At 41.5% G+C, this 18,319-nt stretch overlaps 3 protein-coding genes across 3 annotated transcripts; 2 read left to right on the top strand and 1 right to left on the bottom strand.

Annotated features, from left to right (window-relative positions):
• The first annotated feature begins 2,087 nt into the window (after positions 1 to 2,087).
• Positions 2,088 to 2,677, top strand: LOC134183816 (uncharacterized). The gene has a single exon (XM_062651389.1). The coding sequence runs from the start codon at positions 2,144 to 2,146 to the stop codon at positions 2,669 to 2,671; it is 528 nt and encodes a 175-aa protein (XP_062507373.1). The 5' UTR covers positions 2,088 to 2,143; the 3' UTR covers positions 2,672 to 2,677.
• A 1,431-nt stretch (positions 2,678 to 4,108) lies between these two features.
• Positions 4,109 to 5,967, top strand: LOC134182879 (centriolar satellite-associated tubulin polyglutamylase complex regulator 1-like). Its single transcript, XM_062650321.1, has 3 exons — positions 4,109 to 4,155; positions 5,235 to 5,509; positions 5,552 to 5,967. The coding sequence occupies exons 1-3, from the start codon at positions 4,109 to 4,111 to the stop codon at positions 5,965 to 5,967; spliced, it is 738 nt and encodes a 245-aa protein (XP_062506305.1).
• Positions 5,968 to 7,230: 1,263 nt separating this feature from the next.
• On the bottom strand, positions 7,231 to 17,672 carry LOC134182878 (probable serine/threonine-protein kinase DDB_G0281745). The gene is made up of 8 exons (XM_062650320.1): positions 17,667 to 17,672; positions 17,379 to 17,492; positions 17,284 to 17,328; positions 15,158 to 15,267; positions 15,067 to 15,091; positions 8,913 to 9,444; positions 8,378 to 8,700; positions 7,231 to 7,905 (listed from the first exon to the last, which is right to left on the bottom strand). The coding sequence occupies exons 1-8, from the start codon at positions 17,670 to 17,672 to the stop codon at positions 7,426 to 7,428; spliced, it is 1,635 nt and encodes a 544-aa protein (XP_062506304.1). The 3' UTR covers positions 7,231 to 7,425.
• Positions 17,673 to 18,319: the final 647 nt, after the last annotated feature.

Raw genomic sequence — 18,319 nt, 5'->3', positions numbered from 1 at the left:
GGGCAACCGACCGTACGACCGTATTTATACTCGATTAATTTAGATGCAAATGAAGTTATTCCGACCAATAGACGAGACGTGACGTCATTACCGACGAATAGACAAATGTGATGCAATCATAAGGCTTTACATCTCCTAGCTACGAGAATTAACGCCTAATCTACATTTGCAAGTGCATGTTTTCCACCAAAACCAGGCGTTTAGAGAACAAAGGTGCAGGTAATATTCAGACGCCATGCGGTACGTGTAACTGAAATGTACCTGACTTGTAACAATTGCTTGTTCCACAGTGTTTCTGCATACTTACACTCTTTGTTTACACGCTTACATTGGGAAACCTTAGCTGATATCCGTCGCTAAAGCTAAATACCTCACTATGCAAAACATTATCACGTGACGAGATATGATTACATACACCGGCCGAGGGTTTAGCACTGTAGTGTTTCTTTTAATTTATTAAGGGGCAGGAGTAATATCAATGGAACAACATGATGTAACAATACCGTATACAACAAAATATCGTAGAAGTCTGATTTTACATGTACTTCACACAAATAATCAAATCATATTAGTATGTTAACTTTTATTACCTTGTTTCAATTTCTATATATATTTTTCCGTTTTTGCAGGTGCAGTTTATCATTTCACGTTTCTGACGTCTTTCTTTTTGTTTACCACGTCCGTATCTAACTTCTATGTGGCTATATGTGACCTTAAGAAGCCTGGACAAAGAGGCATTTTAAGACGTCACTCGAAACTAGTTTTGGTTCTTGAGATCGTCTTTGCCTTGGGTGTTTCTGCAACAATCGTGTCCGCTATTCTCGGCACTGTCTCTTATCAAAGCGACCCCATTCAATTCATATGTTTGCCGCCTGGAAATAGTCGGTTCTACTCGTACACAGTGCCAACTCAGGGTGCATCAGTGATTGCCTTTATCATGGCGATACTTATTATAAAGCGCATGAGACAGGTATATATGTAAAGAAACCACTGTAATGCATAGAACTCGTTATGTGTGCTTGCTCATGTACGTGGCAGTGGCGAATCTTATTCTAGAGGGTCGCACAACTGGGAGTGAGCGCCTTCTCTTTTCGACAGCGAAAGTACTGTACACGGAGAAGGCTTCAGAGGTATTTCAACCTGCGTATGCAGACGCAGTCATTGTATAAAACCTTAACCTTGTTCGTGTTTGCGAATGAGTAAGCGACCCAGGTCACCATTGGCAACTCTTTTTGTGCATGCCATGGAAGTTGTCACGCTATATGTGGTCCCCGTCTTAACTTGTCCGGTGGACAGGTCGTGGCTGCCATAAATTGTCCCCGACCAGTTCTGGTTGCCATATAGCTGGTCCGCTATTGCCATAAATGGTCCAAGACCCTACCCTACCCTAACCTTAGCTCTAACCCAAACCCTAACCCTGACTCTATACCCCTAACCCTAGCCCCGAACCAGTCATGGCTAGGACCAGTTGTCACGTGACATTTTGCATTTAGTGGATCATAATTGGTAACGTGATCTTGTTTCAAAGTATTTTATGATGTTATCAATACTTAGCAATTAAGTTAATTAATATATCTGCTTGAGTTTTGTTCGTGACGTCACATTGCCAGTACCCTAAAGTTCGCCTATATACCCCTTTCAGAAAGTCTGGATCCGCCACTGCGACGGCGCGTGTTTGTTTGTGTATTTGTTTGTTGTGTGCGTGCGTGTGTGCGTGTGTAGATGTATTTAGATGTGGGTGGATGCGGACTTTGTAAGTCAACAAATCCTTACAACGATTACTAGTACAGCTATAGGCTGCTTGGGCTTTTAGCATGCAGATAGTCTTGTTCTCCTGTCACGTCTAATGGTCAATTTGACTATCTGTTTTCTTGTCAGTTTACTTGGTCTGACATTTGCTCGTGTAGAGTGCTGTGCATGACCAGGTGTGCCTAGAATCTGAGGTTTGCTTATAATGCTACATGTAACATGAAACAGCATAACGGACTTGTGGTAATATTTTGTTTATGTTGTCTAGTCTTTTATATTTCAAATCAAACAGAGAGCAATAAACCAAGAATTCGAAGTCGTAGGAGTTGTTATCACTCGCCATTTCTTGGTTCTAGTGTCGGTGGCTCCACTTCTGTTTGTATTCGCATCTACTATGTTTGAGGTTTACAATTACTTTTGGTACGACAAAAATAACCAGGAAATTATTAATTACATCTTGTGTCAAGAGAGAAACAGCAGCAGTGACTGTATTTCGGAATTTGACGACTTGGGCTTGACAATATTGTATTCCACCTTTCCAGTGTGTTTGGCTATCTTTGGCGTATTGCTGACGATATATAGCCTTTTTCCTGGACCAGCCAGAAGGCTGTGGATCGAATACTTTCAAAAGTGTCGGCGCCTTGTGGCAGAAACGAAGAGGAACTGGCAGAAAGAAACGCATGAAAACAACGGTAAAAGTCAAGAACAGTCGGCGAAGAAGTACCGCAAAGTCTCCGTTAAAGATTCTAATCCGAAACGAAAGTCCGACAGACGAGAGGCAACTGTAAAAGTTATTGATACTTTAGATGAAAAAGAAGACTGTAGCCTAAACGATGAAGAGAATATTGATTGTACGACAGAAGACAGTCACTTGAGGCTTTCAAGGAGCGTCCATTTCAAGCATGCAGATGCTAATGACTGACAGGAGTACAACGTATTTTATAGAACGTTGCGTCTGGACGGTGCTACACCAGCACTAGTGGCGAAACCAAGCGGGGGCTTAAGGTCCAGGCATCCCTTTTTCTGAACTCTGTGTAGTATGATCTATAGTAAATGTTCGAAGTGTGCATGGGCCCAGGAGCGTAGCGTGACCTCTAGAAATGGGGAAGGCTAGACTTCACGATACTACGGAACACGCCTACTTTTATTGGCGTTTAATTGATTAACTAATAATGTAAAAATTTTGTGGAGGATCCAGACTAGAAAAGGTGGTGTCTATACTATATACTGCCGCCTGTTTCGTTTGGTCCCTACTTGCCATCTAAAAATGGAGGTGCCTAGGCACCTCAGACACCACCCTGGATCCGCCACTGCGTTTGCAATTATCCATATCATGCACACTACATATCTCTGGATACATGTACACTGTACCGAAACCCATAGAGTCTCGCATAGCCAGACCCTTTCCGCCTCGACATACACATGCAGTGTACTTCCAGGCGGTATGCACGTATGACGCGGAGGAAAGGGTCTGTCTAGGCGAGACTAGATCCATAGTCTACCTAGAGTTACACTTGTAAGCGTCACTGGTAAGTTTTATTAATTAATTTTTCTATTTATACAAATTCATTTTACATGGACATTTGACTCATAAGTAGCCCGGTCTAGCCCATGCCACGCTACGCCCTGATGGGCCACTGCATGTCCTAGATACATAAGCTCGCTGTTTACGGGGTGGCATGCATCGCGCATGCTCCACGCCGTTACGTAGTCTACGCGGCTAATTTCCGTCTTCAAACCGACAGCTACTAGCTAACTAGAGCCGTAGACGCTGCACTTTCAAATCCTGATTCTTTGTATGTTTATAGACTTTTGCACGTAGAATAGTATGACTCAGCTAACATCTTTCAAATTATTTACTTTTGTACAGTCTATTTAGACAACTTTTAGGATCTAGAAGTTGTGCAATAAACGCAATTTGGACAAACTCTATTGCACATCAAATATGTCAGAGATATCAAATAGCCAAATGCTACAAACAGATGTCACTGCATGTACAATGATAATTCGTCCTCGCCAAGTTGGCTAGCTGTTACAGTGTACTGTACACGCCTTTCTCTGTATTGCAACCATGGTGGCTACAGTGCGTTAAGAATGGCAATTAGCGTAACGCATTAATTGGAGCACCAAAAAACTATTGCGCATGCTATGTTTTGCATGGCTGGGCACTCTCTTTGCAGCGACTGCAAGAGTTAAACTAGAAATAAGGTTTTAAAGAAGACAGTGTGGAAATAAAACGGAAGGAGACCGATGGTAGAAACAACAAAAGTGGATGATGACAATAATGACCTCAACGATGCTGAACATTGAAATGCCAAAGTTCAAGACTTGATGATGACAGGGTTTTTAAACTTTTGGTATGAGAAGTCAAGAAGGATATGCCACTGAACTCTTGAAGTCTGAATGGTTTGTGAACTTAGTATTCACGCTCCTTAATTTAAAAATGACGTGTCAGACAAATTTGTAAAAAGTTGGTTGTATTGTGCGATTTTTAGTCTACTGTTGTTCTAGAGCTATATTGTCACGAATGTGTGTGTCTAACTTACTATTTTTAGCACTTCAAACATGCAGCTTGATGACTCTGAATTTTCACATTTTGTTGGCAGCTAACCAGAGAGTATACTCCTACCTGTTCCTACATTCTTGACTGACAGATATAATGATTCTTTATCTTGGATGAGATGATTGATGATTTTATATAACAAGTAGAATTGCACAAACTGCTTTCTTTAATTTATCCTTAGGAGAGTTATGCTGAGAACTTATGAAAATGGTGACATGTTGCCAAAGAGAAAACAATCTTTCTCATGACACAGTTCTGAGTCTGAGACAGTTATGAAGTTGTGAGAGAGAATGATAATTAGTCCAGTGAAGATATCCAACGAACCTTCTGCATGTGTATAGAACTAAGCAGTGCATGTTGTTGATAGTAACTGATGTAGCTAACATCTTACAATCAACAAGATCGTAGTACACAAGTTTACAAGTATGCAGAGTCCTGGCATACTGAAAATTGTTACGTCATAAACAATTTGCTCATTTGCTGCCAAACAAAGACAAAACTGCAATTTCTAGCAACATGACGATGAATTTAATGTTAAGTTCTCTTAGTAGTAGAAAGCGTATCAAAGGAACCGTTTAGATTGGACATTTGTGGTCTACTGCCTGACAAACGCACTTCGATTTCTTTAGTGAAAGACGAACAAAATTATTTAGCTGTGGCTCTAACTTTAGGAACACAAGTATTGCTATATGTTGGCAGTTTCAAGTAATCATGAAAGGAACTGCTTGTATTATTTTACACCATTCACATATTTTGTCTGTCACGTGAGTGGGGTGGATTTATAATTTTGCAAGAGTCTGTACAAACTGACAGACAAGGCAATTAACCTCAACAGAGTCATGAAGTTAATTAATTAATTAATTAAGTCATACGTGACTGTTCATGATTATACTCAAGTCGATCTTTTGATGTGTTTGTACAGGTTCTTATCAGATTACTTTGTTGGTGTTCAGCAGGTAACTCAGTCGTTGTTTAGAGAATTTTCCTTTGTGAAGGCTACACCTCAAAATCGTCTCTCTCTTGTAAAACTACTTTATCGCTGTTTCAAACCTATTGGTCATCGGGGAGACCTTCTCAACATTAGGGAATACTATTCTCCTATCACTCCCATTTGTCCTGATTTTCCTCTCGAAACTATTCAGAAAACGGCTCAAATTATATTAACTGATGATGTGATGGATTGCTTGGTGGCTTTTCGTGACTTTATTTAAGCCTTTCAAGTGCAATTTGTATATGAAGAGTTTCTCAAGCTCTGCCTTGAGGTATACTCAAGTGTCTTGGCTGCTGCTATTAGAGCCAACCCAGAGTCAACAGCATCGAGAGTGGTGGTGGTACCAACCTCTACCATTTCACCAACAAAGCCTAAAGATAGCAAAGATATAAACACGACGACAGTTCCTGAAAACGTTGATTCTCTCGTGTCTATTGGTTTATTAGAAGAACAGTTGGAGTCGAGGAAGTTGTCCTGTTATCCTCCTATGGACGTCCTGCGTCATATATTGAAATACAAACAACGTGTATCTTACTATGAATTTGTGAGCTTGGTGGTGAAGTCAGAGAAAGTCAATGAACACTTGGGTGCATTGCCTTCGAGTGAGAAACTATTCGCATGCTCTCTGTCTCCATCTACTTTTAGAAAACAATCGCATACTTAGTATTGAATTTCTGTGAAAACTGGAGTGATTTACAGTGCAGCAGCAATTATATGTACATTATTCATGCACTCAATGATGAAGGAATTTGGATCGATTATTTCATTTGCAGATACATGCAGTACGTAGTCTGGTCTTTCGTCTGTTGGCTTGTAAAGAGTGTCAGTAGACGGAATGGGTGGATGTGGAACAGCTAGTGAAAGTTGCTTCTTCTGTCTTCAATTTTCTTTCTACAATTAGTTAGTTGTCTCGAGGTAATTTCTATATACGTTACAGTTTTGTTATTATAAGATGTGCAGACACAGTAGTCAGATACTTTTGCTTTAGACACCAGATGCAATAGATAGATAGCCTCATTATGTTGTCCAAACAAACTCTGTGGATCACAACTAGGCAATAAACAAAGATGTGTCCTAGTGAAACTTTCTATGTTTGGAAGTCTCGCGAAACTAAAAACGAACCCCACGCTTGGTATGTGTATCTACTTTCTCTGATAGTTCATCTTGTTAAGATATGCTTCTTCAACGTTTGTACGTTTGTTTATCCATATGAATATGCAAAACTACACCAGTTTGCAATGTAGTCTAGCTGTAGAATGAGATGGTAATTCCTGTGATGTCAACATGCAATAAAACCAGATGTTTGAAGATTTTTAGTCTTTTTGTTTGCAGACTTTCTTATGCCTTTGTTTTAGAAATAAGTAAAAAACCTGTAGACAAGGTTGTATTCTACAGTAGCAGATCAGCTTCACAACAACATTTATGGAGACCAAATTAACTACTTTGAAAGTATGATTAGCCACAAACGACTTAAAAGCAGACGCTGAGTTTGAAATATCTTGAGAACAAGTTATTTCAAACTAACTTTGCTATTGTTGCTTTCAAGTTGTGAGTTGTGATGCCCAGTGTCACTTGGCTGCTCAATGTGTAGACAAACCACACAGACTCCCACCAGTCCAGACACCGTGTCTCATTAGGTTTGTACGCCCAGAGCAATACATCTCATTATCAAACAGCGAAGTTTGCAGTTTACGAGTTTCATGTAGTTAAATTCAGACAGAGTTCACAAAATTCGTAACGTTTAATAGAAAACCACAGTTGCACTAGCTAGCAGTCTAGCTAAACACCGTACGCTTTATTACTCTATTTCTAAAATTTAGTGCAGTATAGTCTTAGATCTGTTTTACAAAGGAAATGCAAAACACGTTTTATTAAACACAGCATAAATCAATTTGAACAACAGATCATAAGTGCAGTAGACAAAGTGTATACATCAAACCTTCCAATTAACAATATCAATACTGAAAAATGCTACTTCGACATTGTCTGGTCAATTCGAGAATACAACGTGCAAAACCAGAGCTAAGCTCATTGCTATTGCTAAGGAAATCTTTTCTACAAACACAGAAACGATATCAAGTAAAAACATAAAACAAACACATGGTTCGATGACATGTCAACATCACCAATTGGGATGAACAAGAGTGACATCAGCCACTCCATCCACTACACCCTTTACCATTCGTTTAGGAGGACATGCTGCATATTCGTCTGTATCACGAATACGACTAATGATTCTGCGAGCTTCAGCTGCTGTTGGTCGTGTGGCAGGATTATCTCTCATCAAGTGCTTACATAAGGAACGGACGTTTAGCTGACGGACAAGTAAGACTTGATCCATTCTTTTTCTACGGTCTGGAGTAACAGCAGTGAACAGTTCACATAGGGTCACTCCCAGACTGTACATGTCAGTCTCCTTGCTTTTTGGTAGAGCTGGAGCATCAAATCTCTCCGTTGCTGTGTATTCTGGACTGAGGAGGCCGGCTGAAAGCTTAGCATCTTGAAAACGAGCGGCTCCTAGATCACCCAGTTTGGCTCTCATCGTTGCAGTTACAAGGATGTTCCTTGGGCAAATGTCACCGTGGAAAATCTCCATGGGTTGCTATAACGACACAACAAACAATAAGACCAGAAACAATCAAGGAAATGATACAGAGTATCTACATTGATATACTTAATTGTCTCAGCAGTTACTTGTAAGTCTGCATGAATTGATCCTTCCATGACTTTGACAATTTCTGTATAAGTTAAGTTGTTTACTGATCTTAGTCTCCATTCATGAATGTTTGTTGACTAGGTGATTATATAAAATTGTGTAATTACTACATGATCTATTTTCCACAGTCTAACTGTCAGTCTTCTAAGTTTGCCTTCCTGCCACCTTGTGTGATAACGAGACTGTTTGGTCTATGTTTCGTGTACCATAAATAAATTTATCAGTCTTTCTATCCGTCTGTCTGTCTGTCTGTGCTAATCTGTCAGTTAGACAATTGGCCAACTTCCTTTACAAATTTGATCATTTACGTGTGAATGAGATGATATTGGCTCAACCTTATTTCATTCACTGTTCTCACCATGGAGTGAATGTGATCCAGTCCACACAAAGAATCATGTGCCATGTCAACTTTTTCTCGTACAGTGAGAGGTGCAGCATCTCGTTGACATGCATCAATCACGCTAGAAACAGAGCCGCTCAATAACTCCATGATAACCCATGCCTTCTTGACTTCTTTCTCCAGAGTGACACCACAAACAGCAGCAATGTTGGGATGATGTATCTTCCATGCAACAGTTGCTTCTTGATGCACAAGTTGAACATATCGTTCAACATCAGCCAAATCATCATACAAACATTTGACAGCAACAGGACAGCCATTCCAATATCCAACATAAACAGCTAAATAACAATACAGTCTTAATCTATCATTGCACAAGCAACTCACACATGAAAGGTTGGACAAGCTGTCTTCGAAAACGTCAAGTAAATGCAGTTCAAGCTATGCTGAGCTGTGCTGGACTGTCCCAGCCTTTATTGCCAAGCCAACACAAGCCGGCCTTAGCTAATTGTACCATGTAAATCTATAAGTGCTGGCCTAAAGTGTGTCTCACCTCCATATGATCCACGTCCTAGTTCTGTGCCAGTCAATTGAATGTCACGTGGAGGAATCTTTAAAACTTCATTTTCTTGTTCTCGCTTGTATCGTTCAATTGCAGCATCGGCATCTGAAAGCAGCTCTACAATGTTAGCTTTTTCTATTTGTGCTTCATTTAGTAATCGTTGAACATTTTCCTTCTCTACACTCATTTGCTCAATTTGTTGTCGAGCTTCATCGAGATCATTCTGAACGTCGTCTTGCTCTCGTTGTAATCGTTGTCGTAGCTCTTCTTTCGCCCTTCTTTCTCTAGCAACTGCCTGTTCTTTCTCCCTTCTTTCTCCAGCAACTGCCTGTTGTCTCTGCAACTGCTCATCTCTCAGTGCCTTCTGTAGATCTGTGATTTGTTGTCTCAAATCATCCATTTGCCTATCTTTTGCTAAACTGTCTTGTGTCACTTGCTCTATTTGTTGAATCAGATGTTGTACTAACTCTTCATCTACCTGTTTTGCCGCACCTGTTCGAGATTGTAGTATGGGTGTAGTGGCCTGTACAAATAAAATCTTATAATAATAATAATAATAATAATAATAATAATAGTAATAGACGTGCTGTATCGAGTTTGCAGTCACCGTAATGCCTGCAATCTATATCAAATTTGGCTAGTCATTGATCGCTGTGTGGACTACACCGAAACATGTACCCTGCTGGGCTCACCTGCCGAGTTGGTGCGTGCCCAGATAGGGGTAAAGACCCCAATTGCCCATTATGGAAGGGCATAACGACATAAAGTCACCGTCGTGACTTAGTGGTTAGCGACAATGGCTACCAATCTATGGTTTGGGAGTTCAAACCCCAGTGACAACAGTAAATTATGAAACTTGTCTGTCTTTCTTTCTCATGTTTCTATAGCTTTATCCATGAGACTATGACTCGTTTCAGTCGTTGAGGAGTTTGTGCTCTGACGAACGGTCTGTTGACGATGACGTTCAGTGCTTTCTTGGTGGTCATTGATATCCACTAGGTGTGCTGTCCCGATGTTTGCGGTCACCGTAATGCCTGCAATCTATATCGAATTGGCTAGTCATTGATTGCCGTGTGGACTACACAGAAACATGTACCCTGCTGGGCTCAACTGCCAGGTTGGTGGGTGCTCAGATGAGGGTAAAGAACCCAATTCCCCATCATGGAGAGGCATAGCGACACATATAATAATAAGACCAGGAATAGTTCTGGGCGTAGGGTGACTGGTTGAACCATCTCTCGTGCAGCGCCTGATTTGAATTTGGCTTCAAATCCCACTGACGAGACTACTGTGATGCCCACTGTTCTTAGCAAATATTGTGTTTTGGCTAACAGGAGTGGCAATGCAACAAGACGACGGAAATGGACGCGAAAAATGAATAGGGAAATGATGTTTTGTTATTACCACGTGCTGTTGTCATGCAAGTTCTCTGCTTTCAAAAAACCCATGCATCAGCTGTGGTGAGAGCGAAATCCTTCTCTGACTGACGTATCTGAGCAGAATTTGGCAGACCAGAAGCGATATCTCCTAACTTCTGAAAGTCTGACTGAATCAGAGTTGGAGGAGATTAAACGTGAGGCTGCACAGGATGGAAAGCCGGTCTCAGGTTTGTTATCTGTTACGACTGATGTTTGTCCAGGTGTGCAGATGTTGGCATTGGATGTGGTTTCTGCTCTATCAGCTGATAGTTCAGTCGTCATGCCTTTGCTTGACGATGTGTCACCTTGCATGGCTTCAGTCACGATGGCGCCTGCTGCACCTGGAGGAAAACCTCTCGTGTCAATGATGCGAGAGGATCATAAGTCTGCTAATCACTTGGAAGATGGCTCCCTTGTTCATTCAGTCACTGTTCTCTCTAATGACTGCTCATCTGCAAGAGATAGTGGTGATATCTTATCTGTAGATGACACTTTGGATTCAGTTCAGTGCAGTGCTATCAAGGAATCACCATCCCCTTGTGACTCTGTGAGCTCTGATCTGATGACTTCACATCCTAGTATCGCTTCTCAGCTAGAAAGGATAGAAACTCCTACATCTCAACTCAGTCCAGACTGCTGCCAAACGGAGGATGGTCTTTCGCTTGATAGTGATGCTGCTGTAGACCCTGTACTTCGTCGAGAGTTTCTTGAGGAGTTGCAGAAAGTCAGGCAAATTCCTATCTGTGAGAGACAACGCCTTCCACGGATCTTTGTAAACAGTGGAACCCTGAAACTTATTGGTGATCTTAACACGATCATCAGTTCGTTGAAGGATGAACCAGATATGAGTGAAATCAGTTACCTGGTATACTCTGCTGCTTCACTAGTGTCCAAAAGGCAGGGCTCAAAGACAACAAAATCAACCAATTCTCAAACACCGACATGGAGACAAAGGCTGGATATGGAGATTTTAACACTTCGACGAGCGATCTCACTGTTGCTGGAGGTTAAAAAGGGTTCATCGGGCATTCGTATGTTACATGAACTCCGACTTCTCAGGTATCGGTTGGGCATTTCCTGTTCGGAAAGTTGTGAGGTCACCATCAATCACTTCAAAGTGGAACTTAAGTCCAAGGTCGAGCAGACCAGGAGGCTGGAGAAGAATCGTAAGAGACTTCGCCAGAACAGTTTGTTTCAACGAGATGCTGGATGGTTTTACAGAGAGTTGGGTACGCAAACTATCCAGGTCACTTCCCTGCCATCCAAGTCTGAGATCGAGCAGTATTGGGTAGTACCCTAGAAACTGAGGTACATCACAATGAGTCTGCCTTCTGCCTAAGACGTCAAACTGATGGCAAGACGCACCCGAGAGATGAGCAAAAGTGGTTACCTATCTCAGACAATGAGGTCACAACTGGAAGTCTGCTGGTCCAGATAAGGTTTATGGTTTATGGGTCAAGCATATCACGTGTCTTCACAGTGATCTGACTCGAACTACAACCTGCTTGTTCAGAATCCAGACTCTGCACCTGACTGGTTGTCTCAAAGAACAACCACTTGGATTCCTAAGAATGACACGACTGACCAGGCCAAAAATTACCGGCCTATCATGTGTCTGTCTGTCTTCTATAAGACACTCACCTCAGTTATCAGGCAGAGGATTGCAGGGCATTTGGATCAGAGAAACCTCATGGCTCCGGAGCAGAATGGTTGTCGACATGGATCTTTTGGTGCAAAGAATCAACTGTTGATCAACAAGCTGCATAACGAAGACTGTAAGACTAGGCACAAGAGCTTGAGCCTGGCTTGGGTGGACTACCAGAAAGCCTATGACAGCGTGCCACACAGTTGATTGCTCCAATGCCTTCAGATTCTAGTCTTGTGCAAGTTCCTGTCACGTGTGATGAAGAGTTGGAGGACATCGATGGTGCTTTCTTGCTGAGACAGTACAATCAAGACAAGGCTTATGCAGATCAGGACGGGTATTTTCCAAGGTGACTCACTTTCTCCACTTCTCTTCTGTATGGCTCTCAATCCTCTGAGTAAGGAGTTGAACAGAACCGGTTACGGCTACCGGATGACCACTGGGCATGGTGAGACTGCCAAACGTCAGCTCATCAGTCATCTACTTTACATGCATGATCTGAAGCTGTATGGTAGAAACTATGATCAGTTGCATGGGTTGTTGCACACGTTGCGTACCTCCTCTGATGACATCCAGATAAAGTTTGGTCTGGACAAATGTGCTGATGCACACTTTGTCAATGGCAGGCTATCTGGACACAACTCTGGAGTGTCGGTAGGAAACGGACACCATCAACTGTCTGGAACTGGGTCAAGTCTACAAGTACTTGGGTGTAGATGAGAGTAATGGTATTCAGCACAGCATGATGCAAGAGAGACTCCGTCGTGAGTACTTCCGCAGAGTGAAGGTGGTTCTCTGGACAGAGTTGTATGGTCGGAACAAGATTCTAGACATCAATGGGTTTGCACTACCAGTTCTCACTTACAGAATTGGCGTCATTCATTGGAGGTGCACGGACTTGAGCAGCTCGATCGACGGACCAGTAAGCTCCTCTCTATGCACGGTGTCCACCATCCTTCTACAGACGTTGACCGACTGTAGACTCCTTGCAGTGATGGGGGTAGGGGGTTACAACAGATTGAGTCGACATATCAATCTTGTATTGTGAGGCTGAACTGTTACCTTGCTGACAGTTCTGATCCATTCATACAGATGATACAGCAGTGTGAATCCAGAAAATCCTCACACTCGATCAAGCGCATGGCTTGTCACTTTACTGCACAGCTGCGGAGGAGTCCTGCTTCGGATGACAAGTTGCAAAACTTACACAGGAATGCATCCATCTCGGTTCAAGGTGGCTTCGAGCAAGCGCCTGAAGCAGATGCGAGACATTACCGTACGTGTTGCAGTTCTCTTCGTGTGCGGTACTGGAGCAGGAAGCCTATGCAAGGGCAGTATTGCTGTCTCACCGAGCAACCGCCTGTGGACATGAAAGAGACCTACGGATGGCTAAAGGCAGCGAATCTTCCTGCTGCAACTGAGGGACTGGTTGTTGCTGCTCAAGACCAAGCTCTTCGGACTCGGTACTATGAGCACAAGATTCTACATCGTGATGTCAGTCCTACTTGCCGCAAGTGCAGTGTAGGCCTGGAAACAGTCGACCACATTGTGGCAGGCTGTAGTGCTTTGGCACCGATGGACTACACTGATCGACACAATCAAATGGCCTCCATCATTCACTGGGATGTTTGTCGTCATTTTGGGGTTCCAGTGGAGAGCAGATGGTACCGGCATCATCCTGATAAGCTTGTGGAGACGGAGGACATTACTATGATGTGGGATACCACCATCCCCACTGCCAGGAAGATCAAAGCCAATCGTCCAGACATCTGTCTCAGAAATAGGAAGACAAACACTTGTCTTCTTATTGATATCAGTTGTCCTGCTGATGGCAACGTTGGCAAGAAAGATGCTGAGAAGTTGGCGAAGTGCAGCGACTTGCGAGTAGAGATAAGCCGCATGTGGCATTGTCGAACACTGGTGGTTCCGGTGGTCTTGGGAGCTTTGGTCACAGTGCACGCAGATATTGCACGGTGGCTGGACATTATTCCAGGTCATCACAACCTGCAGCACTTACAGAATACAGTGCTTCTGGGATCTACTTGGATTCTTCGTAAAGTCATGTCTTCTTTCTAGACAGCTGTGATGGTCTAACTACTTCTTAAGGTGGGTTTGCTTCCGGTACTCGTAATAGACTTTACAAACCAGACTGATCTGGTTGAGCACAAAAAATATAATAATAATAATAAGCACGACATAAATGTACTCAACACACAATGTACTGCCAGTTACACTGTAGAATATTCCATTACAAGAGAAATACAGCACACTCACACAATCATTTTAAATGTCGGCTACTAACTAAAACATTAAATCCATTGATAAAAACACATCCCAGTGGTCTGTCCTATTGTGATTTGCCTTATGTCTTTGCAAGTTCTCCAAGTTCTCGTATCATTTCATCTCGTTTCTAAATGATAATCATCAACCCAAGTCAACTCTAGCTCCTAAAGCGCCTAAACTAACAAAGTGTCTTTCTGTTGACATTACACTATCCAAGCTGCAAGTTAGCTACACCCCAATCCATTAATAGCTACATTCACTTAGCCAACATAATCTATTAAAATCCTATCCTTCTGATAATAAATGTATAGTAGTATGGAAAGCAATACTTAGTTCAGATGCACATCAGACAACTAGCTACACAAAGAAAAATCTCTACAGAAATTGCACTAAACCACTGATACAAACTTAATCAGCTGACCATCATTCCTCCTGTCATTGGTGATGAGAGATGACAAGCAGCTGCTATTGCTGTTGAGCTTGTCCGACCTTAAAACAAACACAGGATTTACCCTTACTTTTCACATAAATCAATCCATAAAACTAAACAAACTATTGCTGGTCAGTTGGATGGCTCTGTTGTGAGTTGCAAATACAATAAAAATAAATACAGACAATCTACTGGAAGAATATTAGGTGAGATGAAATTGTGTGATAATGAAAATAATCATCTCTTCTAACATTAGTATGCTGTTACTTCAACGGATAGAAAAAATCGTTATACATGACAAAAGAGTTTACATATACAGTATTCTCTATTGTGTGACATCGTCATAATGCACTTGATTGTCTCACTTACTGGGAAGTTGAACTGCAACAGCACTCTAACATCACACATAAACAAGTTATAGTTAATACACAAAATTTACACAACGCAACAATCAGATCACACTTCAATGAATTCCTTCAGATGAGAAAGGATAGCAGAAAGAATTTCTTTGTGACTGCCAAAAACTGACTGCAACGTTCCTTCTCCTGCTTGCATTGCAGTTTTGCCATCCTGTGCAATAAAGCACAATGTATGTTATTGGTGCAATAAATGGCAACACCTCATACCTTACTACTATGTATATATATATATATATATATATATATATATATATATATATATATATATATATATATATATATATATATACATACATACATACATGTTCATTAAACAACATAAATTATTTACAAATTTAATACTAATACAGTTGCTGTAATCCAGCGTTCTTTAGATGTTGTTCACACACTAACAAAATTTTTTTAGTTGTATTACTAATCACACATTCACTAAAATTCTAAATCAACGCTTCCCAATGTGTCACTCATCATTTCCAATGACCACATATCCACATCTTACGCAGTCATGTGACTGACCCATAAAAATAAATATAATTACTCTAACTAAATGTAGCTCAACATTAAGATCAGAACTTCAAACAAGATCATTATCAGCTTATGCTTTCAATAAATATTCTCCCATTTCCATGCAGTAATACCAGAAAATATCAACACCATCACCTAACCACTAGAAATTGACAATATAAAAATTCATCACTACAATACAAAGCATCTTTCTTCACTTCTCTACTTGACAAGGTTTCGTACAACCAAGAAATTGTCCACAAGGTCAATGCCATCTGTTTACAAGCTTGCCCTACAGCTAGCAAACTGCCATTTGTTCTGTCAAAACACACACCTTCAAACAAGTGTACAGCAACTTAATCCTCCATTCACACTCCACAAACAAACACTACCGGGAATTTAACTCAACAGTTCATGTTTGTTGCTTTAGCAGTTGAGATAACGTCACACGACATTCATATATTATCATCGTAGTCTTCACTGCTTGTTCTCATCACTGACCCACAAACATTTAACCATACAATAACAGGGTTCAACACAGAGCCAACTGAGCCAGCAAACTGCCGGCTGACATGCACTGTTCTTTGCCGGCTGAAAAGGCACAAGCAAGTGAAATGCCAACTGGAATTTGAGACAGTACGATTTGAGTTTGATCTGATTCGTCGATACCAGTCAGATAGACGATATACAAATGTCAGCACTTGTCAGAAAAAATAACCTGGCTCTTATTGCTCACAGTTTAACACCCCAGCGCTTCCATTTAAGGGCGCATTTCCACTAGCGCCTAAACCGGTTTAACAAGTGGTTTAAGCTAAACTGGTTTAAGAAATGACCTGTTTTCACCTGCACTAAACCAGTCATATTGTAAACCTAAACAGCTTTCTTAAACCTACTTCAAAGTAGGTTTAGCACTGTGGTTTAGGTTTAACAGTCACGTGACAGTAGCGCAATAGTTTAGATGGCTCCTGACAACGCCATTTGATGATATTGACTATTTTGCTGGGATAGGATTGCCTTAGACAATGTCAGGGTCATTTAGTCTCAATAACTAGGGGAAAGAATAAGCAGCTACGGAGAGAGAGAAGACGGTGTCCTTGGTCATCATCATGCAAATTCCCACTAGCAGATGCTAAATCAGTGAAAACCAACAGTTGCTCTGACTCAGCGACAGAGCAGTCCCATACTTCAAAATGAGACATTCTTAACTAGATGGTTCGTTTGCACATCCCGGATGTGCAAGTTCAAGTGCAGCTAGTGGAAACACGACCTAACTCCTCCCCCACAAGTGGGTAAGGTAAAAACAAGCTTTCTCAAGCATTTACCAATTATTAATTATCAGTTAGCCAAACACGGAAATTGGTCAGCGAGATGTCTTCTATTCTCAGCTGTTTATTGGTTAATACTGTTCTTTAATCAGTCAGGTGGACCCTAACCTGGAATGCACACAAAAACTGCCAAGGCCATGGCTCTAACAAGATGTGTCTAGGCGTGTTCCTAGCTGTAGCTAGGGCCTTGCCACAAGTTATTCAGGATATCCTGATTGAGAAGTAAGACTACAATGAATACATTGGTAAAAGTGGACACGCCACTTGACAATGAGCTGTTTTGCGAGCTGATCAAAAATTCCTCAGAAGAATACTGAATACTAACTGCATATAATTACATCTGCTATATGTCTTATTATCTTACAATAGAACTCAAAGAACAACTAAAACAGCAGAAAATATTTCAAACCAAATACAACAAGTGTCTACATACATTGTTCTTAGCTGACACATCAACTCTCAATGATGTCAATAGCTTCACAACAGATAAATGGTCATTCTTAAGACTAAGATATGAACAGATCAGATGTAATGCTGTTGATCCATCCTAAACAATAAACAATTTACATGATATAAAAAACAGTCAAAAAACAGAAATTTACAATGATACTAAAAAAATGCAGACATACTGCAATGCCACACAGACTATTATCAAACAGCAGCAACTGCTTGCTGTCACAAATGCTTAGCTTCTCCACTGTAAACTGTGGACAAGCCAAACCTGCATGCAATCATATCACACACACACACACACACACACACACACACACACACACACACACACACACACACACACACACACACACACACACACACACACACACACACACACACACACACACACACACACACACACACACACACACACACACACACACACACACACACACACACACACACACACACACACACACACACACACACACACACACACACACACACACACACACACACACACACACACACACACACACACACACACACACACACACACACACACACACACACACACACACACACACACACACACACACACACACACACACACACACACACACACACACACACACACACACACACACACACACACACACACACACACACACACACACACACACACACACACACACACACACACACACACACACACACACACACACACACACACACACACACACACACACACACACACACACACACACACACACACACACACACACACACACACACACACACACACACACACACACACACACACACACACACACACACACACACACACACACACACACACACACACACACACACACACACACACTTCATACTATCACAGGTACATGCAAATCATCACATGTCACAAACAACACTTTGAAT

Source organism: Corticium candelabrum, chromosome 8, assembly GCF_963422355.1.
Source record: "Corticium candelabrum chromosome 8, ooCorCand1.1, whole genome shotgun sequence".
In the NCBI taxonomy this organism is placed as follows: Eukaryota; Metazoa; Porifera; class Homoscleromorpha; order Homosclerophorida; family Plakinidae; genus Corticium; species Corticium candelabrum.
This window is presented reverse-complemented; position numbering and strand designations above follow the sequence as displayed.

Bases quoted from the DNA above. Each gene is read 5' to 3' on its own strand.
- LOC134183816 (XM_062651389.1), top strand. From the start codon at position 2,144: ATGTTTGAGGTTTACAATTACTTTTGGTACGACAAAAATAACCAGGAA.
- LOC134182879 (XM_062650321.1), top strand. From the start codon at position 4,109: ATGAGAAGTCAAGAAGGATATGCCACTGAACTCTTGAAGTCTGAATG. The intron at 4,156-5,234 runs GTTTGTGAACTT...GTGTTTGTACAG, and splicing joins GAACTCTTGAAGTCTGAATG to GTTCTTATCAGATTACTTTG. The intron at 5,510-5,551 runs GTGACTTTATTT...TTGTATATGAAG, and splicing joins GGATTGCTTGGTGGCTTTTC to AGTTTCTCAAGCTCTGCCTT.
- LOC134182878 (XM_062650320.1), bottom strand. The intron at 15,092-15,157 runs GTGATCTGATTG...GTGTGATGTTAG, and splicing joins CTGAAGGAATTCATTGAAGT to AGTGCTGTTGCAGTTCAACT. The intron at 7,906-8,377 runs GTGAGAACAGTG...GTGTCGTTATAG, and splicing joins TGGATCACATTCACTCCATG to CAACCCATGGAGATTTTCCA.